General features: G+C 37.6%; 2 protein-coding genes across 3 annotated transcripts; both read right to left on the reverse strand.

Moving 5' to 3' along the window:
* Positions 1 to 2,235: 2,235 nt before the first annotated feature.
* Positions 2,236 to 11,090, reverse strand: LOC140142602 (uncharacterized). 2 transcript variants are annotated; one of them, XM_072164599.1, is made up of 5 exons: positions 10,833 to 11,090; positions 8,624 to 8,755; positions 8,192 to 8,335; positions 7,728 to 7,841; positions 2,237 to 4,237 (listed from the first exon to the last, which is right to left on the reverse strand). In XM_072164599.1, exons 1-5 carry the CDS (start codon positions 10,991 to 10,993, stop codon positions 3,271 to 3,273), a joined length of 1,518 nt encoding a protein of 505 aa, XP_072020700.1. In that variant the 5' UTR covers positions 10,994 to 11,090; the 3' UTR covers positions 2,237 to 3,270. The 2 variants fall into 2 exon arrangements, with proteins under 2 accessions (XP_072020701.1, XP_072020700.1); XM_072164600.1 differs by lacking the exons at positions 8,192 to 8,335; positions 8,624 to 8,755 and having other exon boundaries at positions 2,236 to 4,237.
* Positions 11,091 to 17,244: 6,154 nt separating this feature from the next.
* On the reverse strand, positions 17,245 to 25,165 carry LOC140142603 (uncharacterized). Its single transcript, XM_072164601.1, has 3 exons — positions 24,863 to 25,165; positions 19,837 to 19,950; positions 17,245 to 19,105 (listed from the first exon to the last, which is right to left on the reverse strand). Exons 1-3 carry the CDS (start codon positions 25,018 to 25,020, stop codon positions 18,016 to 18,018), a joined length of 1,362 nt encoding a protein of 453 aa, XP_072020702.1. The 5' UTR covers positions 25,021 to 25,165; the 3' UTR covers positions 17,245 to 18,015.
* Between the last annotated feature and the right edge of the window lie 503 nt (positions 25,166 to 25,668).

The following is a 25,668-nucleotide window of genomic DNA, read 5'->3' on the forward strand; positions in this document are numbered from 1 at the left end:
AATGTAGATATTAAGCTTACACGCCATTCCTGAAACTTTGAAAACCATAGCACACTCCATGTAGGCTAAAAAAATAAATATGGAAAAATTTAGGTAATTTTCAAAAAATATAAGAAATGTTAGAATTTGTATGAAACTCTAAAAAAAGATTGTAGTAAAGACTGTACTTATTTTTAGTTTGTTCTAAGTTTTAAATCAATACATAATTCTGATTTGCTACTGTGGTTATTTTACTGCAAGCCTGATTAGCCGTTGAGTGTAGGTTTTACCTACACTCTAAATAAAAAAAAATAGTAAAATTTACCCAATGTTGAGCATGCTGAGTAAAAGGGGAACAGAGCAACATGAGTCAAATGGAACTGAATATTGGTTAAATTTTTACTCAATATGAGTCACATTGAGTTCAATTCACTCATTATTTTGTTGCTCTGTTTCGCTTTTACCAAACAGTTGAGTAATAATTACCCGGGGCACATCAATTTTTTGGTGGGTATGCTCTGCCGGAATTCGGAGATGGTGAGTAGGGGCTGACGGCGGACCGGTTCAAGTCTTGGGGCTACGAAAGGTTAAAATTAAGGTCCTTTCTTGGCTTTCTGGTTGCAAATCGCCTAGAAAAGTCAGAAAGGTGAGGAATGGGCAATTTAGGGGTCTTTTAGAGTTCAAATTGTGTTTAAATACCCCGGTTAAATACCCGTACGTGTTTACAAACGTGACGATATCAGAAAGTGTCACTTATATCAAAAATTATTTTAGCGATAAATAACGAACATTTACACTTTTCTTTCCATTACTGTTATATTGTGAAGTAGGCCTACTATTCGCCGTAGAAGTGATGATGTAACAGGATTAACTACCATAGCAATATGTGAACACAAGTTTGAATATATCGCCCTGCACAACAAGCAGGTTGCATTCATCACCTTGTATGTCTGCAATCATAGATTGAATACAATACCGCTCTTTTCAAAGATACTAATCTTACAGGTGCGGACTTTCTGGTTGCAAATCGCCTAGAAAAGTCAGAAAGGTGAGGAATGGGCAATTTAGGGTCTTTTAGAGTTCAAATTGTGTTTAAATAAAAGGCCGGTTAAATACCCGTACGTGTTTACAAACGTGACGATATCAGAAAGTGTCACTTATATCAAAAATTATTTTAGCGATAAATAACGAACATTTACACTTTTCTTTCCATTACTGTTATATTGTGAAGTAGGCCTACTATTCGCCGTAGAAGTGATGATGTAACAGGATTAACTACCATAGCAATATGTGAACACAAGTTTGAATATATCGCCCTGCACAACAAGCAGGTTGCATTCATCACCTGTGTATGTCTGCAATCATAGATTGAATACAATACCGCTCTTTTCAAAGATACTAATCTTACAGGTGCGGACTTTCTGGTTGCAAATCGCCTAGAAAAGTCAGAAAGGTGAGGAATGGGCAATTTAGGGGTCTTTTAGAGTTCAAATTGTGTTTAAATAAAAAGGCCGGTTAAATACCCGTACGTGTTTACAAACGTGACGATATCAGAAAGTGTCACTTATATCAAAAATTATTTTAGCGATAAATAACGAACATTTACACTTTTCTTTCCATTACTGTTATATTGTGAAGTAGGCCTACTATTCGCCGTAGAAGTGATGATGTAACAGGATTAACTACCATAGCAATATGTGAACACAAGTTTGAATATATCGCCCTGCACAACAAGCAGGTTGCATTCATCACCTGTGTATGTCTGCAATCATAGATTGAATACAATACCGCTCTTTTCAAAGATACTAATCTTACAGGTGCGGACTTTCTGGTTGCAAATCGCCTAGAAAAGTCAGAAAGGTGAGGAATGGGCAATTTAGGGTCTTTTAGAGTTCAAATTGTGTTTAAATAAAAAGGCCGGTTAAATACCCGTACGTGTTTACAAACGTGACGATATCAGAAAGTGTCACTTATATCAAAAATTATTTTAGCGATAAATAACGAACATTTACACTTTTCTTTCCATTACTGTTATATTGTGAAGTAGGCCTACTATTCGCCGTAGAAGTGATGATGTAACAGGATTAACTACCATAGCAATATGTGAACACAAGTTTGAATATATCGCCCTGCACAACAAGCAGGTTGCATTCATCACCTGTGTATGTCTGCAATCATAAAATAAATAAATAAATAAATGTAGATATTTATATAGCGCTTTATGCCGTAAACAGCCTCAAAGCGCTTTACAATCATAGATTGAATACAATACCGCTCTTTTCAAAGATACTAATCTTACAGGTGCGGACTGATCAGCATGATATTTATATTCTATAAAATTACGATCCATGTCTCATCTATGGTTACATGCAAAGGTACCGAGTGTACCTACTAGTGAAGTGCGATATATTCAAAAATTGTATTCACCTATTGCTATGGTAGGTAATCCTGTTACATCATCACTTCTACGGCGAATAATAGCCGAGATGTTAGTCCAATATGTTAGGACAATATTTCTGCTCAGAGTATTGCTAAATGAAGATAACAACTTTATGTACGTTTGGGACATCTGTGAAAACGGTAACTCGTGCTACGAGCAGAGGACATACTAAAAAATCACTCACTTTTATTTTTATGGTGTCCTAAAACAAAAACACTGTCAAGCCTAATTGATTATGATAAGTAACTACTATGTTAAGGTCTATCTTGATATACCTTTAAAAGATTTGCCCTTCATATATAATTTTACATTTGCTTTCAAAAAACATGGTAACTCGTTGTACGGTAACTCGTGCTACAGTTTGTCCGCCAAAAGATGAAAACGAATTACATAATAAATACAAAAACAAGATTTAAAAAAAAACAACACCAAAACATCATAGAATATTATACATTTCGATATTCCTTGGGCAATTTTTAAAAAAAACATGAAATAAAACCTTAATGAAGATGTGCAAAGGATATCCAAAATGTAGGTCTTTTTCACTCAAAAAAAGCAACAAATTTAGCCAAAACACGTTTTTTCAAAGACAATTTATGGTAAACATGCACCAACGTAACTGCAAGACAACTTAATTTAAAGAGCATTGTTATCCTCTTTCATTTGATAACAAATTTGCCGTTGTAGCACTTGTAGTTTTTAAGTTCTGAGCATTTTTCATGTTTTGGGGCCATGTCCACTATTGCCTGGAATTCAATGCCCACAATGCAAAGGCATTGTTAGGATTACCGAAAAGGTGAATTACATGTATAGACAAATGTGCGAACTTCTCTGGAGTCTCCACGCATATTTCATAGAGCCTGGCCATTATTTGCGACCCACATGTCGATTCCGTGCGTCTTTTTCTTGTGTGTTTTCAAGCTCACATTATGAGTAAATGCTTGCGGACACAAATCACACCTGAAAGGCTTCACTCCAGTGTGGACTCTCATATGACTTTTTAAATTAGTGTTTTGAGAGAATCCTTTTCCACATTCGGAGCATTGGTAAGGTTTGACCACCAAATGGGTTACTTTGTGACGTCTATAAGCTCCTTTACTTGGCATCTGCTTGCCGCATATATCACAAACGCATTTCCTATGACGCTGCGTATGGCTATGCAGCCTTCTCTTATTAGTGTAACTTTTACCACACTCGTCACACTGATGAAGTTCATTGTCATGCATGTTCGCCTTATGGCTATAAAGTCTCCCCTTATGACTAAATACCTCACCACACAATTCGCACATTACATCAAGACGTCCGTGCCTTTCTTGATGAGCAACTATACCACGTTCTGGTACATATTCATTACACATAACACAGCGCCTCATCCTTGTTGATAAAGCTGACACTTCGAAGTCACTGATACTCTCATCGACATTTCCCATATTTTTTCTCACAACTTGATCTTTGTGTCTTTTAGGCATTGGGAAATGTTGATTACTATGTTCTGAAATAACATGTCTTTTCATGTCTTCTTCATCAGGTAGTAATTCATTACATAACTTGCATTTTATTTTCAACGGTAACGTATGCCATCCCACGTATTTCTTTTTCTTAGGTCGTTTATCTGATAGCATTCCTTCGATTTCGCACTGGTCTGTCTTGTATTGTCTAATTTCTTCCATATCTTCTGGATTGTCGTCATCATCATTTTCATCTTCCTTCGCATCATCTTCTGGCTCCTTCACGCCCATATGGTGTGGCGCATCTTCCTTCTCTTCTTCTGTTGGGTTTACTTGGACTTGAGCGTTCTCTTTTTTTGCAAACACATGTCTGTAAAACAATGACACTTGAATGTAACTGTCAGAATATAAATAATAACTAGAATTACGCGGTTCGTAATTAAGATGGCTCCCACACCACTGCACACAAAGGTGTGTAAATAACAAAGGTTGTAACTTGTATATACAAATAACATGCAATTTGCAAATAAGCAAATATGCAAATAACGTGACACAAACTATAGAGCACATCAGGCCACCATATCCAATCACCAAACCGAAGTTGATTGGTTATTGCGTTTAAGCTGCGCAGTGGATAAATGAGAATGTAGGAAAAATATGCAAATAAGCTCATTAATATTCATAAATATGCAAAATAACATGACACGAAACAATACAGCACATCATTTTACAAGCCACTCTATCCTATCACCACATTAAGTTTGCGATAATTATCTTGCCATGTCGACCTCTGATCAGTATACTGAAGGGTTCACAAAAAATAACTCCCCCCTTAAAATTACAAGACATTTTTTTGCATAACTTGACATACATTTCGTTGATTTGAACAATCTAAAAACCTGTGAATAAAGGAATCATTTTCCTACCCTCCCAATGTTCTTTCCTTAAATTTTTTTTTTGTTTTGGCCAAAAATAATCACATTTTCCAAAAATTATGCTTTCAGAAAAAGTTGCACTTTTCCACATCCTATACATTTAATGTACAAAAACATTCTCGATATCAATGTTTTGATTTATTTAATGGTGTTTTTGTTTTCTTTAATTTTTATGTATACGATTACCCAGTCACACATGCAATCATCTTGCAGTATAAAACAATGACTAATTGACATGTACGGGGTATTTCTAGAAGATTTTATTGAGCCGGTGTTTCAAAAATGGTAAAATCAATTAAAGAGTTACAAAACATTTCTTTTCATAACTTAACATTCATTTTGTTGATTTGAAAAATTTAAAAACCTGTGAATAGAGGCATCTTTTTGCTACCCTACAAAAGTTATCCTTTCTTAAAATCTTTTTGTTTTGGTCAAAAATAATCACATTAATTTGTCAAAAATGATGCTTTAAAAAAGTTGCGCTTTTCAACATCCCATACATGTAATGTACAAAACTTTCTCGGTATCAATGTTACGATTGATTTAATTGGGTTTTTTTCCTTCACCTTTTTGTCTCTTAACTCTTAGTCACCCATGCAACCATCACGTAGTGCAAAATAATGATTTGTTGAAGCTAATTTTGACATAAATGAGGATGTTGAAAAGTGCAACTTTTTCTGAAAGCTACATTTTTAGAAAACGTGATTATTTTTGGCCAAAACAAAAAGATTTTCAGACGAAAGAGCGTTGGGAGGGTAGAAAAACAATTCTTTTATTGACAGGTTTTTAAATTTGTCAAATCTACGAAATGTATGTCAAGTTATGCAAAAAAATGTTCTGTAATTTTAGGGGGGAGTTATTTTTTGTGAACCCTTTATTATGTCAACATGATGATATAATTAGTCTCGCCAAGACAACTCAACAAAACATGTAAGTCAACATGTCAAGATAAATTATCATGCCAAGTCGACATACCAAAAAATAGATGTCGTCTTGGCGAAATAAACTATCATGCCAATTCAACTTAGCAAAAAACGGATGTCGACAAGGCATGGTAATTTGCCCCGTCAAGTTGACTTAACAAAAATTGTGAGTCAACATGGCAAGATAAATTATTATGCCAAGTCGACTTACCAAAAATAGATGTCGACATGGCGAGATAAATTATCACGCCGAGAGGACTTACTAAAAATGGATGTCGACATGGCTAGATGAATAATATTATCACCCCAAATCAACTGAGGCGATTCTCGAGCCAAAAAATCTCGCCTGCTTTCACAACCGCCTGCTTTCGCAATTCAAAAGCAATAGTGCCGCTTGACCCAAGTTTGTTGCAAATGGATTTAAATTGTTTGTTATTTTCAGCCCATTTTACAAGTTGAACTCTGACCTTTGACCTCAGTGTGTGACCTCGAACACCACCAATCCATTATATGAAAGTTCCCATAGTTCAGCTATTCGTACTATTCCATTTTTTAATAGAATCCCTACCAAGGGTGAAAATAAGAGAGCTTGAACCAGGGGTCATTTTGGCAAAAAAATGGCCCATGGTTCACCAAGATTTGGAGTGAACCAAGGGCCACTTTGGATGAAAATAAGGAATGATGGACCATGAGCTTTTACATAAAAATGGCACCTTGTTCAACACATTTAACTAGGCACCAGGGGCCATTTCCAATCATAAAATGGCCAATAAAAATAAAGATATGCTGGATGCGTTAAATAGCAGGAATTGCTTTGAATTTGATATTTTTGGAGAAAAGTGTCCCCTGGTCCACTACAATTGGGTTGGAACCAGGGGCCATTTCAGAGTTTCTGCGTGCCAAACGGCTCCCGTCTCCCACTTATTTTCACCTGTGCATGTGATCCCTACTCATTTATTTTTGATCCCAATTCGTTTTGATGAGTCATAGTGTTCATTTTGATTAGGTATATTAGGGGCTGTAATTTTCTTCGGAATGGGGGTCGGGGTCAAGAATATACTGGGGGTCATAGAATTATAGCAGGTTTATAACTGGCGACTCAAATCTTTCGCTCGCTGCGCGCACATTCTTTTAACTTACAATTAAAATGTATGCTTATTCTATAATGCCATGTCAACACCATTTTTTGCTAATATAACTCGCCATGTCGACATCCATTTTGGTAAGTCGACTTGGCATAATTATTTATCTTGTCATGTTGACTTACATTTTTTGTTAAGTCAACTTGACGTGACAAGTTATCCTGCCATGTCGACATCCATTTTTTGCGAAGTTGACTTGGCATAATGATTTATTTCGCCAAGACGACATTAATTTTTTGGTATGTCGACTTGGCATGATAATCTATCTTGCTTTGTCGATTTACATGTTTTGGTAAGTTGTCTTGGTGAGATAATTTATATCGACATGTTGACATAATGCTGATAATATATCTTTTCTAATAGTATAAAATTTCAACATTTTTGGAGTAGGTCTAAGTTGGGGTGGGGAATCAGGCTGAGGATTTAGAAACGACAGCATGTTTGTCAATCGACAGCATGTTCGTCAATCGTCGTTTTCAAAAATGTGCTATTCCAGTTGAAATCCATACACCCCTCATATGGAAGACAATGACCATAATCTCCTAAACAGGGGGTGTAGATATTGACGTCACACTACGACGGCGAATAGCAACCTTAAAGTGTCATATTATAGCTATTTTGTAAAATGTTTGAGAAATAAACCTTTTTGGCTGTTGAAACCTATGAAATGGGCTATTCGAGTTACAAACCATACACCCCCTATGGATAACAATGATCTTAATCTCCCACACAGGGAGTGTAGATTTTAAATAGAGTCACCAATTCAGGTTTGCAATTCACACTCACTGAGTTGAAGATTAAGGTTATATCTTCCGAAGGGGTGTATGGATTTCACCCATGAGTGGTAAATGAGTGCTTACCGCATAGAGGGTACCAGTGAAACAGGATAAGATGCCTCAGAACTCTGGCGCTTCACACTTTGGTGTTGGCGAAAGGGCACTTCGTAGGAGTCGTCTCCGCACGTTTTCTGGTACCTGACAAAAATGTTGAGAAGTAACAATTATTTAACAATGTTAAATAATTGTTAAATTAACATGTTTAAAAATGTATCAATTTAGTTCAATTTACCGCAAAAAGAACAAAATTAAGATTTTGTCGCCACAGTTAATCTTTCAGACTATTTTTAAAACATTGTAAAATACCTTAACCTTGACAAAATTCACATAAGCTCTCCATCTAGGCCTATGCTAAATTGCATCGGAAAAATTACGTGGAGTTTTAGTTAATATGACACTATACTTTAACACGTTAAAGAAGCAGTTTCAAGTCCAATGTGTCTGGGTTTATAGTTAGATAAAGTTTTCTTAAGAAGTTGCCATATTACCTCTCAGACATGTCACATAACCCCGTCACTGGTAACTCCATCTCCGACGACAGTGTTGTTGAAGAAGCAGATTTATGAAAGTCTTCCAAATCACCATCAACATGATCAGTTAGTTCTTGTTTGATAGGCACTTTGCGATACTCGCTGTAAGAGAAAGAAAGTAGACCTTTTGTGTGAATGTTTCTTTCAAAAAAGAGCCGATTTCAACGTTTATACAGAAAAAAGTGACTTTTTCATTCGTATTGGCAGGGGGCGCCAAGTACCCCCGGTATTAGGTGCTGGGGTAAAAATGTTATCACTAAAATGCCGGCGCAAAGGATGGACCTACGATTAGCTTGTCGTTTGGGCGTAAATGCGTGCGGTTTTTTTATGACGGATAAAAAGAACCTTCGTAGTTCTAGGGTTACAGAAACTTCTAATAGGTTAGCTCACCGCATTGAGAGCGACTCATCAACCTCAGGAGTTGAAGATGCTACTGGTGCTGAAGCAGAGCAAGATTTCTCCAAAACACCGGAATCTTCTTTTGATGAAACTTCACTTACATCATCTTGATATTTCTTATAACTGCAATATACAAGTGAACAGGAAGCAAAGTAAAATACACTTATATCTTAATCGTTAATATTAAAATCACAAAAATTATTAATGATAATTTTTCAGAGTCCTATAGGCTCTAACTATGTGATTCAGTAAGTCATTTGAGCAGTTTGGTAGGGCCTACTCTTTATTTTAAATCGAAATCCCCTTTTTGTCACTTTTGAAAGTTTTTAAAGTTACCTAATAGTAATATATTAAAAGGGCATTTCGTGATCCACAACCTCATCCCCCACTTTTCTAAAAAAAGAGTTGAGATTTTTATACCACTGGAAACCTCTGGTTACATGTTTGTGTACCAAAAATTTCTTGCAGATTCATTCGTTTAGCAAAAATATCGTCAAATTTTAATTTCGTTCTGGTATACCAGAACAAAATTACAACAGTGGTCTATGTAGCTCGTTCACGTAGCGGTTGCGTTGTCCCACTGGCCTACTCACGTAGATTGCCTGGCGATCGGAGTGTTATCGTCAGAGCACCTCGGACTATGGTCTATGGAGCAGTGTAATATAGGCCTACATAATAATTCGCAAACGCAAAATCGGAATCAAGTAAAGTGAAATTCTGGGAATAAGCATTTTTCGTGGATATCTACTGAAAAAATGTCATAAAAAAGTGGATGCTGGGATCACGAAATCCTCCTTTTAAGTCTCCAAAAGCATTCCAAAAACTGAGCAGGGAGGAAACATGATTTCTTTTTGTGGTACTTAAATACATTATTAAAAGTGTTAAAAGTGTTCGGATACTCTTTGTGCGCAGTATTATCAATGGTTCTTACTATAGAATGTAGGGCCTTTAACGTGTTTAAAGCTACACTTTGAAAACAAAAACAGATGTGGAAATGAGAGAATACATTACTGACCACAATTTGTAGTCCTACTATAAACGCATGGCAATTATAGCCAATGTTTGTATTCAGACCATGCCTTCAAGGTTTATAAACCTTCTCATGTTACCGGTCATCATGGTCATGTCTGGCCATCTGTCTGCTGGTTTCCTTGGAAACAATCCTTTTCCCGGGTCCTTTTCATCTAGACTTAAAGCCCAGAAGGAATTTCTAGTATCATCGGTATTCTAGTATGTAAGCTTATGTATAACTATAGGCATGATACTTTGTAGGCTACTAACTATCCGGCGCAAAAAAATGATACAATTTTCATGGCATAAATTTTATTATAATTCGTCAAAAAAAGAAGTGATAGTTCATTACGCACTACTAGGATCCTATACATCATCTGTCAGTACAAAAGTCCCGGGGGGGTCACTCCCATTGTGGCCTGTACACCATCCGCGATAATCAACTTTTGAAAAGCACCCTAAACAAGGATTTAACCCTTGGCTAAAACGACACCCTAAACAGGGATTTCATCCCTAACATCAAATTTCATACCCTAAATTTCATTTCCGCGTATTTAGAAATTGCAATTTTGCTACCCTTTTTTCCAGTTTTTCATGTTTTTGACACCCTAAACGCGATACGCGCGTATCGTGCCTACCCACGAAAAACGACCCTTTTTACGCGTTTTCATTATCGCGGATGGTGCTACAGGCCACAATGGGAGTGAACCCCCCGGGACAAAAGTCTGCTACAAGCATAGAATGACCTTTGAAGTTTGAGTGTGCATTTATTGGGTACAAAAACTTGAGGTTACTGAACAGTGCCATAGGAGCGAGATTATTTATGCCCATTCAGTGATCCAGTGAAAGTAAGAAATTAATTATTGTGTGTATTGGCTAAGTGAAGGTACTACTTAACTAGGTCATTTGAATTAGGTATAATTTTTTTATCGATTGGCAAAATTCGAGGAAAACAGCAGTAGGCCCTATTAGCAAAGTATGAATCCCCTAAATGAAATGGCCTTGTTGTAGCTCATTTCTCTAGTGTCCTCTAGTAGCAGACTATGTCAGTACATCTTTGACACAAGGTGCTAAAATCTGAATTTTATTAATTTGTAAATTATAGGATTCTCCGGATCAAGTCTCCATGATCAAATCACTAACCAGCGTCGTCAAACCAAGAGGAAAACAACGGTAGGCTACTACTTACATTTCCAATAGGAACCTCAACGCCACACCATTGGTGTCTATCTTCATCTCACGCTTCATCTGCTCAAAACAATCGTACACATAATTGGAAACTTTTGCTGAAATTATCTGGAATGATAATTTTATGTCAACTCCTTGGTTCTCTCCTTGAATTTCTGCCATATTACTCACGATGTCTTGAACACGTTTAGTTTATTTTGTCATGGCCATTTCTAGCTATTTCTAACACCAAACTGCATTCACCCCATCCCCAGATACTGTGAGCTACTGTGATACTATGCACTGCATCTGGGATCTGGCACTTTTACACGTACGGTCATGGTCGCGGTCATCATCTGATCTGATGCTGAAGCCTTTCAAATAAAAATCCCATTAAAAGGGAAGTGCAGCGACAGAAATTACATTGTGAGCTATTGTGGGATATGTGTAGCTATGCGTTGTAGCTCGTTGTCTACATGATGAGCGTCAATTCGGGGGAGGGGCATGTCCCCTTCACATTTTGGGATGGGGGACACAAAATGAACCCCCCCCCCCCACACACACACGTTTCGGCAAATACTTCCCTGGTCTAGTAGGCTTACCCGATGTGCTGCATGTGCTAAAACCACAAGCAACTCATTTTTATATTTAAAAAAATCTGTTTACAAAGTATTTAAGCTTTATTACTCACAATTATCCTTTTTGAGAACCTATTTAAACATGCAATAATTTATATGCTTTCTAACAAAGACACAGAAGAACGATTCTAGTTTGTTCTCACAATCTCACTTGTCTATGTCAACCTAATGAGTCGACAGGCGGGGCCACAGGGGGACGGGGGAAATTGTCCCCCTATGATTTGCAAAAAGAGGTAAAAGGAAGGAAAAAGAGAAAGAAGGGAGAGAGAAAAGGGAGGGGAGAGAGAAAGAGAGGAGGGGGGAAGAAGAAAAGGAACCATTCCCCTCCCAGGCCATTAGGAGAGGGGCAGCACCCCCTTCGGACATCTTGCCGGGCCCCTTGTGGAAGGCTGACCAACACAGTTTTAAAGTTGTTGGTTTTAATTATATATTTTGGACCCATTTTCGACAAATTTTCCCCCATGAAAGTCATATGGCCTCTCACGACTACATTTCACTTTCCCACCATATTTCACCAGTTTAAGCTTCAATATCGCAAAATTGTCGCGCGCTTCGCGAACATTTGTACCATAAACGTATCCTGTTGCCAAAAGATGCTGGATTTACTATACTTCCAAGAATTTTTTTCCAATCCTATATCCCTATGTGAAAAAGAAATTTACGTCACTGGTTGCGACTTAATTTTTGCATTAATTAACTGGGACTTTGCAAATACGCTCTAATAATAATATTGTAATGCCCAATCATTTGTGTAAGGATGACAATATGGAAGGAATGGGGGTAAACGGGTAAACATAGTCAAAAGAAAGAAAGTTTACTTCAAGATTTGGTGACAATGGACTGGGAAAGCATGGGGGAAAAGTAAGAAAGGTAATATTGAATGTAATTGAGTAGGTCCATGCCTAAATCCAGCGCCGGGCCGAAAGTCGGGACCGTGAATGAAATCTAAAAATATGCGGTTGGAAAATAAATAAATAGTTACTTAGTAACCCCAAAAAAGGTGAAAAATGGCATCAAATGGCTTCAATTTGTACTTTCATTTTGATTTTTTTTCCAAATTCTCAGGGGGGCACATCCCCCCTCAGACACCCCCTGCGTCGCGCAAGCGCGACGGCCAGCGCTTTAGCGACACTTAACATTCCTTACAAATTTTATTGCCACCCCCCCCCCATCAAAATACCCTGGCGCCGCCCCTGTGAGTCGAAATGTTTTTAAGCTTTTTTTAATCGTGACTCCTGGCCCTCCACTTTGAAAAAACCTGTGTATGCCACTGATACCGAACACCCCCTTCCCGAATACGCCCTCCTCAAATCGTTTGTAAGTTTATTTGGGGAATAATTTAACAGAATGTTTTATTTTGAGAATTGTCCTGTGACATCTCGCCAAAAGCATCACGAATTAATGTTTGAAGTCCTATACTTTGTATACTTTCTTAGCTTTTCTTTAACCATGTTAACACGCAAAATATATACCATAAAATTATGATACATGTCAAGTATCACTCTTGACGTCGATCTACTTTTCGGCGTAGTGGTAATGTCTATGGAGCGATGGTTATTTACGACAGGGGGAATGGGCGTTTTGAGAGGGGAACCGAAATTTTTTGGGGGGGACTTGAAGGGGGAGAACGCGATTTTCTTTGTCGATATTTTTTGTAAAAAGCTCCCCCCCCCCCGTAAATAACGATCGGTCCCTAACGAGCGGATCCAACCTTAGGGTAGTTTGCAATTTCCCCTCTGAGCCTCGGCAATCTGAATGATTCGGTGTTTCTTCTTTTTCTTCCTATTAATGTGCCTCCCTGAATTTTTTTTATAGTTTTTGCGCACTGGCTTTACTTTGGTTTACATATTCACAATCCTGGAACCTAGGATTGATTGCAGATATCAGAACCGGGGATGGTCCCCCTTCTCTTTTCGAATAGCTCTGACACTTAACGTGCACAAGGTTTGACTCTTCTTACACGGGACAAACGGCTTTACGTGACTTCCGAACCACGGAACGGTGCACAGTGGCGTACCGTGGCCGCTCCTACCACGGGGGGCTGAAGAAAATTAAATTTTGCCGCCCCTTCCTCAACAGCCTGAAAATGGTACCGGTACCATATTTTTCCGACCTTTTTCTTTACTAATTCCTTTTGTTGCCCCTTCGTTTTGGCCGCCTCTGATTTTACTGCCGCTTCTTCTTCCGCCGCCCCTTGGTTTTGGCCGCCGCCTGCTTTTACCCCGGGGGTCGCGCCCCCAAAGTCCCCCCCCCCCCTAAATACGCGCATGGTGCACATACACTGCCCCCGGGACACTGCCTATATCTGCACGTGCTAAGCAGTGTATGGGGGTGAGAAAATATTCTACAATTACATTCTGTAGTGTAACTGACCGCAATAACAGAATTTCCGATCTAGGAACGTTTTGGGAGAGGAAGAGAATTCTCACCTAAGGCAAGCCCAAGGCTCGAACCCTCGCCGATCGTATTCTCACGGCCGACAGCGTAACGCCTTAAGAGGGCGCACCACCAAATCACTCCACGATTTATGTACCAGTGAAATTCGGTTAAAATAGTCCACCGCTTATTTGAGCTTGTTGCGGCTTTATTTTCAAAACGTATAGTCAAAATTTGCCCATTTTCAGCTCATTTGCTTCCGACAAGTGTCTACATGACAAAATATGAGAAAAAGTCCCAATGTTTTATTTCAGAGATGGAGTTTTGGCGCGAATTTGGACAATGTCCGGTTTCGAAAATTGAGTGATTTTTTAAGGTTAAATTTGCATACTTTTTCTTTGCGGCAAAATAGCGAAAAAAGTCGACGGTTAGCAATATGATCCGTTGAAAGAATAATATTCTATACATTATTAGCTTTAATTTGATACCAAACTTGATAGCTGAAATACGTTTTTGAACTGCTGAGCGCGATCCAAAAGTGCGTCTTTCCCTGTGTATTTCAATGGCGCATTTAATGGTGGTGCGCTCTCTTAACCGCTCGGCCATCTCACCATTTGACAATAAACATACAAAGGCGGACTGCGTATACGAGGCTATTTGCTACACCGTTAAAAATAACGCACGCAAACAACAAACAGTTATATTATTTGGTTCAAAGTTAATGTGCTTTGTTGCGTTTCGCTCATAGAAAGCAAAATAGTACCGAGTCCGGATTATTTCGTCATGCGTCCAAGTATACTACCAAGCTAACACAAAAATGTTATTAAAACGTTTATTCAAAAACGTTAGTGTAATAACATTTAAATGTCGGGTTATATAAAGATCATGAATACGTTTTTAAAACGTGATTGTAAAATATTTTGGGCAAACATTTTTACAAGATATTTCGTCAGCATTTAACATGGTTAAATAACACTCTGTTAGAATGTTTTGCATCACCTTTTCAAAAAAAGTTTTATGAATGTTATTAAGACATTTTGATACCGTTTATATCGTTATGAATACGGCAGACGGCCGAATCCAGATTCGTCTTTTGGTAAATTTATTTTACGAATGCATTACATTTGAATTAGAGAACAAGGGATCAATGCTGTACATGATAGAGGGCAGCATATCAATTTTTAATGGAGACCAGATGATAACAGCATAATAAGTAATCAAAAGAGGGCGGCATACAGGGTTAGTTGACGGTGCATCACAGTACGGTCACCGACGGCAACCGTTAAAAATCGATATGCTGCCCTCTATAGGTATAGCATTGATCCCTTGTTCTCGAATTCAAATGTAATGCATGTGTAAAATGAATTTACCAAAAGCCGAATCCGGATTCGGCCGTCTGCCGTATTCATAACGATATAACCTGACATTTAAACATCCTCTGTAAAAGGTATGTTTGCTCCATCCATGACGGCGGATTTACCAGCGCAATTCTGCGTCGGTACTCTTTGAACCGATTTCTCGAAGCTTTGCTAGTTAGTGTCCAGGCTTCCTAAGCCAGTAGACTAGCCCTACCAATGTGGATCCATTTTATTGATTTATCTTTCTAGGTGCTGTACGATGTGTATGTAGGACTAATTAGCTTCACCACTAGCCATGCTTCGAGAAACAGGGGCTTTGGATAAATCTCTTTGCTCATGTTTATTTCGTGAGTTTTGAAATTACTTTACCGAGTTGTCAAGCTCACACGATGTGCGTGTATAGCAAGGTTCTAACGTAACCGGCATTTTATTGATAACGATTTTACTTAATTGTAATTTTTCAAACTTTAAAATGATACGTTACTCAGCTATAAAGTAAGAATCTTAGCTGGTCTAAAAACCTCACTTAGTTTTCTTATTGTTTTGTAAACTTAAAACGGTTATAATAATTTCAAAAACACTAAAGTGTGGGCTCAGAATGATGTGTAAGCTACGTAACATTTTGATGTTATGCCTCTCCATGCAGAAAATGGTGAGCGGGGAGCGCCGCTCCTCAAAACAGATGAACTTTAATATGCGTCGTGGGAGAAAACAAGCAGCAGCGGACGAAATTACTGTCTACGTCTCTGCTCTACATATCAGAGATGGGTACCGGGTTTGCACACATTTATGAACACAAGCATCTCTCGAGTCTACATGAATATTTCATATGAGCAAATGCTTCTGGACACAACACAAATCACACCTCAAATGTTTCACCACATTATGTGGGCTTTCAGTCATAATGACTGTTTAAATTTAGTGTTTTGTGTAAACCCTTCGCCACAATCGGAGCCGATATTTGGTTACTTTATCATGACTGGACATGTATAAACTCCTGCTATAGATCTGCACTAAACAACACTTTTATTTTGCAAATTGTCTTTCAGCCGTGTGTAACTTTTATCACAATAATCACCAAGGGTGAAAATAAGTGGGACACGGGAACCGTTTGGTCCCATTGCCCCTGGTTCTCTCAATTTTAGTTGACCAGGGGACAATTTTCTCACGAAACTGGCCCCCTGGATAGTGAACTAAAAATATCAAATTCAAAGCTTATTTAACTCATTCAGCACATCTTTATTTTTATTGGCTCCTTGGTTATTGGAAAAGCACGCTGGTTCCTAATTAAATTTGTTGAACCATGTGCCATTTTTATGTAAAAGTAGCCCCCTGGTCCATAGTCCTTATTTAATATTTTCACCACTGATAATCACAATTGCTGATGAAGTTGTTGTCCTCAGGAACTGCCTTTTGAGAGGAGTGAGAGCAATCGCTCCTCTTCAATTCCTCTTAAGTTGCATTTGCAGGAGCAATTTATAGCTCCTCTTGATGGCCTCTTAATATAATACTCTTTGGTGGATACAGGTGCAAACAGCTCTTTTTCTTGAAGAGATCAAATGAGCATTCTACAGTTCAAAACCTCATTTTCAAAAGACAGTTCATGTGTACCGTATACCGTAACACCTCATCTACATTCTACAAGCATATAGAGTGCGTCTGATGATATACATTGAGCCAGGCGCCATTAAGGAATTTGAGCAAATAAATTACAGATCCAAGCATATGTACAAACAAGTATTATTTTAAGACCAATCTATTGTATTAGCATATTTACGGTTTTTTCCAATTAATTTAGCTTTCATCAAATGCACTATATATGCTTGTCTACGGGGTTTTACGGTATATACCCAGCAAACATAAAACGTTTTCAACATCATTCGCAAAAAGTTAGAAAAGGTTGCCAGAAAACGTTTAAATATCGGGTTATATAAAGGTATATATAACGGGTATAAAACGTTTTCATAACATTCAAAAAACGTTTTTTGATATTACTTACTGCACATATTCTAACATAATGTTATTTAAGTGTTGACAAAATATTTGGCATAGAATGTTTGCAAAAAATATTTACAGTAACATTTTGAAAACATTTCAAAAACATTTTGTAGTGTGTTTTCATACAAAACGTTTTAAAACATTTTCTTGACCTTTATATAACCCGACATAATGTTATTAAAAAACATTAAACAAAACCAAAAATCCAAATTATAACCTGTTAAAAACGTTTTAAAAAACGTTTTGTGTTTGCTGGGTATTCGCCTTATGGCTGTATAATCTCCCTTATGTTGCTAAATACCCCCACGTCACACCGATGCGATATGCGCACATCGTAACTGCGCATTCACCGTGTAAGAAACGATGGTCGCTAACGATGCACGCATTGGCGGGATTATATGTAACTTAAGTTAGCGTATGACTCAATCCATTTATTTGGCATATTGACCCTTGGCGGTTATTTTCTTACGCGGAATAAATCGCATACACAAACCAGCCAAAAGGCATGACGACATCAGACTCTTACACTGTCTTAAGTTAGGTTGCTAAATAGGATTTACCGAAAAGGTGGCTTACATAATTATAGACTAATGTAAGAACTTCTCTGGAGTCTATGTATACCGTAAACCCTTGTCTACAAGCATATAGAGGTTTTTTGATGCAAGCTAAATTAATAAGAAGCAGCCGTAAATATACCAATACAATAGTATTTGTGTGTACTGTATATGTGTGTACTATATATTTGCTCAAATTCCATAATGTTATTATTGTGTCGATGGATGGCGCCTGGATTAATTTAGCTTTCCAGTAAAAGCATATGCTTGTAGACGAGGTTTTACGGTATTTCCTGACGGGAATCCAGGTCACTGTTTGCAACCCACATGTCAATTCCGTGCGTCTTTTTCTTGTGTGTTTTCAAGCTCACATTATGAGTAAATGCTTGTGGACACAAATCACACCTGAAAGGTTTCACTCCAGTGTGGACTCTCATATGACTTTTTAAATTAGTGTTTTGAGAGAATCCTTTTCCACATTCGGAGCATTGGTAAGGTTTGACGACCAGATGGGTTACTTTGTGACGTTCATACGACCTTCTACTATTCAACTCCTTGCCGCATATATCACAAATGCATTTCTTATGACGATCCTTATGGCTTTGCAGCCTGTTCCTATTAGTATAACTTTTACCACACTCGTCACACTGATGAAGTTTATTGTCATGTTTATTCGCCTTATGGCCGGTTAATCGCCACTTACTACTGAATACCTCACCACACAATTCGCACATTATATCAAGACGTCCGTGCCTGTCTTGATGAGTACCTATACCATGTTCTGGTACATATTCATTACACATCTGACAGCACCTCATCCTCGTTAATAAAGCCGACACTTCGAAGTCACTGATACTGGCATCGACATTTCCCATATTTTCTCTCACAACTTGATCTTTGTGTCTCTTTGGCATCGGGAAGTGTTGATTACTATGTTCTGAAATAACATGTCTTTTCATGTCTTCTATATCAGGTAATAATTCATTACATAACTTGCATTTTATTTTCAACGGTAACGTATGCCATTCCACGTGTTTCTCTTTCTTAGGTCTTTTATCTGATTGCATTCTTTTGATTTTGCACTGGCCTGTCGTGTGTTGTCTATCTTCTTCCCCATCTTCTTCCATATCTTCTGGATCGTAATCATCATCATCATCATCGTCGTCATCATCATCATATTCCTCTTCCTTCACATCATCTTCTGGATCGTAATCATCGTCATCATCATCATCATTTTCATCTTCCTTCACATCATCTTTTGGCTCCTTCACGCCCATCTGGTGTGGTGTATCTTCTTTCTCTTCTTTTTCTGTTGGGTTTACTTGGACTTTTTCTCCTTTTCTCTCGTTTTCTTTTTCAGCAAACTCATGTCTATAAAAGAATGGAACAATGAATGTTAACTGTCAGAATATAAAGAATAACTAGAAATGTCGCGGTTTTCGATGTATCAGCTGATACAAAAAAAATGATGATGGGGTAACGTGGGGGATGAAGCTGTCAATAAGAGAACATAATAGCAGGTTTGCGTGTCTTCGTTTTTCTGAAGCTACAATTCTCTAGGAACAGTGAATAGCAATTTTCAGAAAGCATGCATAGGATAGTTATTTTCCAAAATGTTTGAAAGGCAAACCTTTTTGGTGTCTAACAAATGTTACAAGGGTGTCAAAACCTATGAAATGGGCAACCCCAAACACTCTATGCAGAAGCCAATGACCTTAATATCCCACACTGAGCGAGTGTAGATTTTAAATGGAGTCACCCATTCAGGTAAATCCATTTGAAATTCATACTCCCTGTGTGGTTTAAGTTTATGTCTTAATTCCGTAAGGATGTAGCCTATGGATTTCAACTGTAATACCGTAAAACCCCGTCTACAAGCATATAGTGTGCTTCTGATGAAAGCTACATTAATCCAGTCGCCATTATGGATTTTGAGCAAAGCATATACAAACAGGTATTATTTTAAGACCGATCTATTGTATTGGTATATTAACGCTTGCTTCGAATTAATTAAGCTTTTATAAAAAAACACTATATATGCTTGTAGACGGGGTTTTACGGTAGTCCAATGAATGGTAAACGAGCCCTTAACATTTGCTTACCGCATAGAAGGTACCAGTGAAACAGGATTAGATGTCTCAGAACTTTGGCACTTCACACTTTGGTATTGGCGAAAAGGCACTTCGTAGGAGTCTTCTCCGCACGTTTTCTGGTACCTGAAGAAAATGTTGAGAAATAACAATTATTTAACATTTTTATTAGGCCCTTTTCATTCATTCATTCATTCATTCATTCATTCATCAAATTCAGCCAAAATTTAATTAACAAAATACATCAAAAATTAGTAATACAAGACATGTTATGGAGAAGAAGGCTGGAAGTATATTATGATCAATGGTATCAAATGCTTTTGATAAGTCAAGAAAGATACCTATTGTAGTTTCGTTTGTCTCAACGGCATTGTTGATCTTATCAACAAGTTGTAATAGCCATAGTTTGAGTGTTTGAGGCGAAACCCTAACTGTTTGTCATTAAGGATTTCATGGGCATCAATATAATCAACACATCTGTTAAACACAAGTCTTTTAAACATTTTAGAGAAGCATGGCGGTATTGAGATTGGTCGGTAGTTTGACAATTGTTCGGCATCATCCTTTTTTATAAATTGGTACAACCCTTGCTATTTTTAACTTTTCTGGAACAACCCCAGTTGAAATAGATAGATTGAATATCATCGTGAGAGGTTTCACTATTTTATTTGTTACTCTTTTTATAATAAAGTTTGAGATATTGTCATTACCAGTACCCTTATTTGGGTTAAACTTGTCAATTATCTTCGTGATAGCCCTTTCAACTACATGCACTAACTTTGAATGACTAATTATTTATCCAAAATCTGATTAAGTAACTACTTGATTTGAGTTGCTGAATTTCCAGTGCAGTAGTTGAAGTCCTTGCCCCCATAATATACATATCTTACTTGTCACCAATGTGCTATAATATTTGAGAAAAATGCAAAACTAGGCACAAAATTGGCCAGGGGTGTAGTACCCCCTTAAGGGTCCGTTTTAGCGTCTTGCACAATTTAGGGGGTAAAATATCTAAGATCTTAGAAATTTGCTACCCCTGAATACGCCTTTTACGGTCGTATTTTGAGAAAACTGTGACAAGCATGGGTATACCACTTGAGTATACGAGTGACACCCCCCCCCCCCCACCCACCCCCGGCATGCGGTATTGACAAAGATGAATCCCCTTATACAGTCGATAGCTTATAATTATCTCTCTATTTTCAGTTGAGAAGTTACTATAGCCTACCCAGTCTGGGCCCCGGGTCTGGGTAGGCCTACATTACCCGGTAAGAAATTACAGGTTCATGTACTTTCATAGTCTACTGTAGTATTTATTATCCCTCTAATCCCACCATGGAAAATCCACCAATCCTGTTCTGATCCAACAGCTATCTATCCATGAGAAAAATCTGGCAGGGCAGTCACTGGGAGATGTGGATGTGTTGTGTTTAATGCATGGAATGGTATGAGTTGTTTAAAAAAAGGAATGCAAAGCAGTTTAGTAGGCCTATACTTTCATGTCTCATTCTGTAGATAGGCGCATATTAAGCTCCGGATTATAGCAGGTTTTTATGTAGGGGTACCTGCAGGTAATATGGGACCATTAAGGGATGTGGCTATAGGAATAAAGACCAAACAAACATATTCTTGTTTATGCCGTAATATTGTAGTCTTTCAACCCTTTCACAACTTCAGCTGTGCAACTTACAAAAATTCCCGCTGAAAAGTGGTTCTTTTAATTTTAGAAAATAAATGAAAAATCGCTCTGGACTTTTAGTACTGATTATACTGTAGACGATCACAGACTATTTAGTTCTGATCATACTATAGACTATTGTGACGTCATTGCCAGACAGTTTGTCTGTATTATGGGTACTGTTCCTTGTCTGGAAATATGTTCGGGCTTTATGTTGTGTTCAGGGGCCGTGTTTTTAAAACTCCCGCCTCATCACAATAAGACATAGGACAGTGTACTGATCGCATTGAGTTCAGTCAAGCATATTCCAGACCAATCCCTTTTCGCCTCATTAAATATGTGTCACATTAGGTCAGGGACGCTATTTATAATGTTTTGAATCCTTTTATTTGAGGTCAATAGATAAAAGAGAGGCATTGAACTGAATCAACACAGGTGTTGCTCTAGATATTACCATCAAATCTCCTATAGCAGATTTCACACAGGAGGCGGCTCTTGCTGATTCATAGCGCTCAAAATTCCATTGTAGGCCTACGCTTTATCTTGCTGAGTGCAAGGGCTGTTAATTTTTTTCCTCTCATGGTTCACATTGTACCATGTTGGTGTGCTTGCTTTTATCATGCTGTATGCCCTACTTATAATATTGTCGGCCCTTTTGTATGCAATTGTATTATATAATTATTTGGTTAAATTTGAAATTGTATCATAATCCGGGACCTCCGATTTCATCCTGCTTTCAAAATCGGCGATAAGTTGTCAAAAACTAACTTCACCCAATGGAATTTGGGGAACTGCTGAGATAATATTGGGGATGATGTTACAATCTAACAGCGGATAGGTGTGCGCCGTGTTCGGCTGCAACCGGCCTAGTTGATTCATAGCGCTATATAAATCTAACATGAATTTAATTTTCAGGGCCGGATTTACCTTTTTTGGGGCCCTGGGCCAGGCCAAAATTCGGAGGCCCCCAAACTCACCGTGGGGAAGGCATGTGCACTCAAGTGACCAAGTTTTGGTTTACAAATAAGGGGCCTACAATAAGATGGGTTTTACTAAGACATTTGCGCAAGAGGCGCGAGATACATTTCGATTTCAGACAATTTCAGCCCAAAATGAAGGTGAATTTTGTTATAATTATAAAAGGCCAGTGGGCGCGAAGCGAGTAAAATTTGCAATGTTAGCATATTTTGGTGCACAATATGGTGTATTCGGGCTAAAAAGAAACATACACATGCCAAATTGGGCCCCCAGATTTCGGGGGCCCTGGGCCCTGGTCCATCTGAACCAATGGTAAATCAGGCCCTGCATATTTTATAAATATTTCTTGTTAACATAATCTAATGTAGGACTACTACATGTGGAACCGATGCGGAAGGTCGGGTCTGCAAAATAATGATCAGTGCATGGTGGCTGTAGAGATATAGCTTCATCATATCCATGTTCAGTGTAATCAAATGAAATACTAGGCATACATTGTATATAGCTGGATATCATAAAATCGTGGAAAATGGTATCGCCTATCGCAAACCACCAAATCTGTCGTAGGTTTGAATTGCTAATAGAAAAACCGTGAATTTAGTGTCACACATCTACGACTTGGTTTGAAATAAGGCGAGCCTGACGCCATTAACAGTTTTGGGAATATAGCACACCGTTCGGTGTGCAAACTTGTGCTAAAATGTAATTAAATAATTAAAATCGGATTACTGGAATAATACCAAACAGCAACGGACATTGAGTAAACACTACGTGAGAAGTTTGTGGTAAGTGAAACATTTCCTTGTTATAAAAAACAGCCAAAAAGCTGTCCAAAATTGCACTTTTTATCACAAGGCGATATATCTCGAAACTAAATTTTGAGAGGGCCTACGCTGATTCTTTTAATTCTAGTTTAAAATCTATTCGTCACCTGCAGTCTGATATGGTATCTATGGTTTCATCCAATTCTTGGGAACTAATGCGGAAGGTATTTTGGTTAAAAAAACCGATACTGTTAAATATAGGCCTATCGGTATTTATGCAAGCGACATTTCTATCGTGTAAAATGCATTGAAAAGTGTCGGCTAAAGAGTGCATAAATAAAAATCGCGAACAGTAATATCAACAATAACTATCTACATTCCAAGCGGAAACGCTTTTCAAAAACATACAACCTTTTTTCGGGCAATCGCTGAAACCGAAATATGCAATTCTAGGCCATCTGTGAAAAAGTGCGTGAGCGTTTGTGACTATGAACTTGGGTCACCGAAACAAATGTTTATATTGGTGTCAGGCCTTTCAAATTGATACAATAATTAGCCCCCAATAATGGCTTTCATTTTAACCGTTATTTGTTAAACTGCGATTTTTACTTTTTTAGAAATCAAAGAACGTATCAAATAACTTTTTGTAGATCGCTTAAAAATGGCCCCTTCCCTTAAGGACGTTTAGCTTATGTGCATAAAAACTTTAGAAGATATGCCCAAAAGAGATTGTTATGATGAACAACCTGTCCTTTAAGATTAATAAAACAGGCAATGTTATCTTGTTTTTATGTTTGTTTGGACGCTATGACGTCAAAATGACGTCATCGTCAAGTGTCCCATATTACCTGCATATGCAGGTAATATGGGACACTGTGTTATCTCTATGGTGAAAATCAAAATCTTCAGAAAATCACTCTTTTGTTCTAAAAACATTTTTGTTACATGATTTTGAATGTTAAATGCAAATTTCAACAAGAAAATTCAATTTTCTAAATAGTTTTGCTTTTCGCATTGACAATGCACACAATTTCCTATGTGTCCCATATTACCTGCACCCATTCAGTTGAAAATCAGAGAAAATAATCATTTATAAAGGAAAGTGCCACTTTTCAGTGGAATTTTACCTGCTGATAAGCTTAACCCATCACCTAAAGATCATAAAAAGTGACAAATGCACCCTCAGTACCAGAGTATTTGGATACACAATCATAAAATGTGGCGTCATTCATTTTATATCAGGCCAAAAAAACGACAGACTCCAAAACTGCATTTCTAGAAGCACAATTGATGTCTCTAAACACTTAACAAATCAACTTAAAGTGTGTACCTTCTCTAAGCTACTTTTTGTTAAAATGAAAACAGGTGTCCCATATTACCTGCTGTCCCATATTACCTGCAGCTACCCTACATGTATGTTGTTATGTTTAAATTAATTAGCAGTAGCACATGATGCACATCTATAAAACCATAGATTTTAAAAAATCTATGATAAAACACACTGCAATTGTTAAGAGCGAATCACTGACCAGCGCGCGTCAAACCAAGAGGAAAACAACGGCAAAACAGCGGCGTCAAACTAAAGAGCTATAGAGCAAAACAACGGTAGGCTACTTACATTTCCAATAGGAACCTCAACGCCACACCATTGGTGTCTATCTTCATCTCACGCTTCATCTGCTCAAAACAATCGTACACATAATTGGAAACTTTTGCTGAAATTATCTTCAATGGTTTAATGTCAACTTCCTGGTTCTCTTCTTGAATTTCTGCCATTAGGCTTACTCACGATGTTTTGAACACGTTAGTTTAATTTTGTCATGGCCATTAAAACCCAAAACCTGTATTTACCACGGTATTTACCATGCACATTTTACCATCTGCCGTCCACTACATACATGTCACTGCATGTACGGTCGTGGTCAGGTCACGGTCGCTGTGTCATCACAGCGTTGGGCGATACTCGATACCGGCGGTATCGGTATCGGATACCACTTGGTATATAAATTTATATAAGTATTATTTAATGGAACGTATTGAAAACAAAAATATTTTCAAATGATCGTCGGTTTTTTCCTATACTTTAAGTACATATCAGTAAATTTATAAAATTTACTTCGAGGAGGCTGTTAAGGGATCTAAAATGAGCGTTTATTGCGTTTCGACAGTATTTTTTGTGGGACATGAGAGCACCTCAGACCTATCGAATTGCATTCTGAATACGAAACATGTCTTTCTGATATCAAATAATTTTCATTTTTTGAAAATCACAATATAATACAAATTTTATGACAAATTATAAAAATTTGTTATTTTTCAAATTTTTGATATATAACAGTCCTCGAAGTAAATTATATAAATCTAATGATATATTCTTAAAGTGTATGTAGCAGGGAGGAAAAGCCGACGGTCAATTGAAAATTT

The sequence above is a fragment of the Amphiura filiformis genome, chromosome 20 (genome assembly GCF_039555335.1).
Source record: "Amphiura filiformis chromosome 20, Afil_fr2py, whole genome shotgun sequence".
In the NCBI taxonomy this organism is placed as follows: Eukaryota; Metazoa; Echinodermata; class Ophiuroidea; order Amphilepidida; family Amphiuridae; genus Amphiura; species Amphiura filiformis.

What these genes read in the sequence shown, in the direction of transcription:
- LOC140142602 (XM_072164599.1), bottom strand. Translation starts at nt 10,993, where the DNA reads ATGGCAGAAATTCAAGGAGAGAACCAAGGAGTTGACATAAAATTATCA. An exon ending in GATGAGTCGCTCTCAATGCG is followed by an intron (nt 8,336 to 8,623) that starts GTGAGCTAACCT and finishes TTTCTCTTACAG; the next exon opens with CGAGTATCGCAAAGTGCCTA. An exon ending in TTATGTGACATGTCTGAGAG is followed by an intron (nt 7,842 to 8,191) that starts GTAATATGGCAA and finishes CATTTTTGTCAG; the next exon opens with GTACCAGAAAACGTGCGGAG.
- LOC140142603 (XM_072164601.1), bottom strand. Translation starts at nt 25,020, where the DNA reads ATGGCAGAAATTCAAGAAGAGAACCAGGAAGTTGACATTAAACCATTG. An exon ending in TTGAGGTTCCTATTGGAAAT is followed by an intron (nt 19,951 to 24,862) that starts GTAAGTAGCCTA and finishes CATTTTCTTCAG; the next exon opens with GTACCAGAAAACGTGCGGAG. An exon ending in TCACTGGTACCTTCTATGCG is followed by an intron (nt 19,106 to 19,836) that starts GTAAGCAAATGT and finishes ATTCTTTTATAG; the next exon opens with ACATGAGTTTGCTGAAAAAG.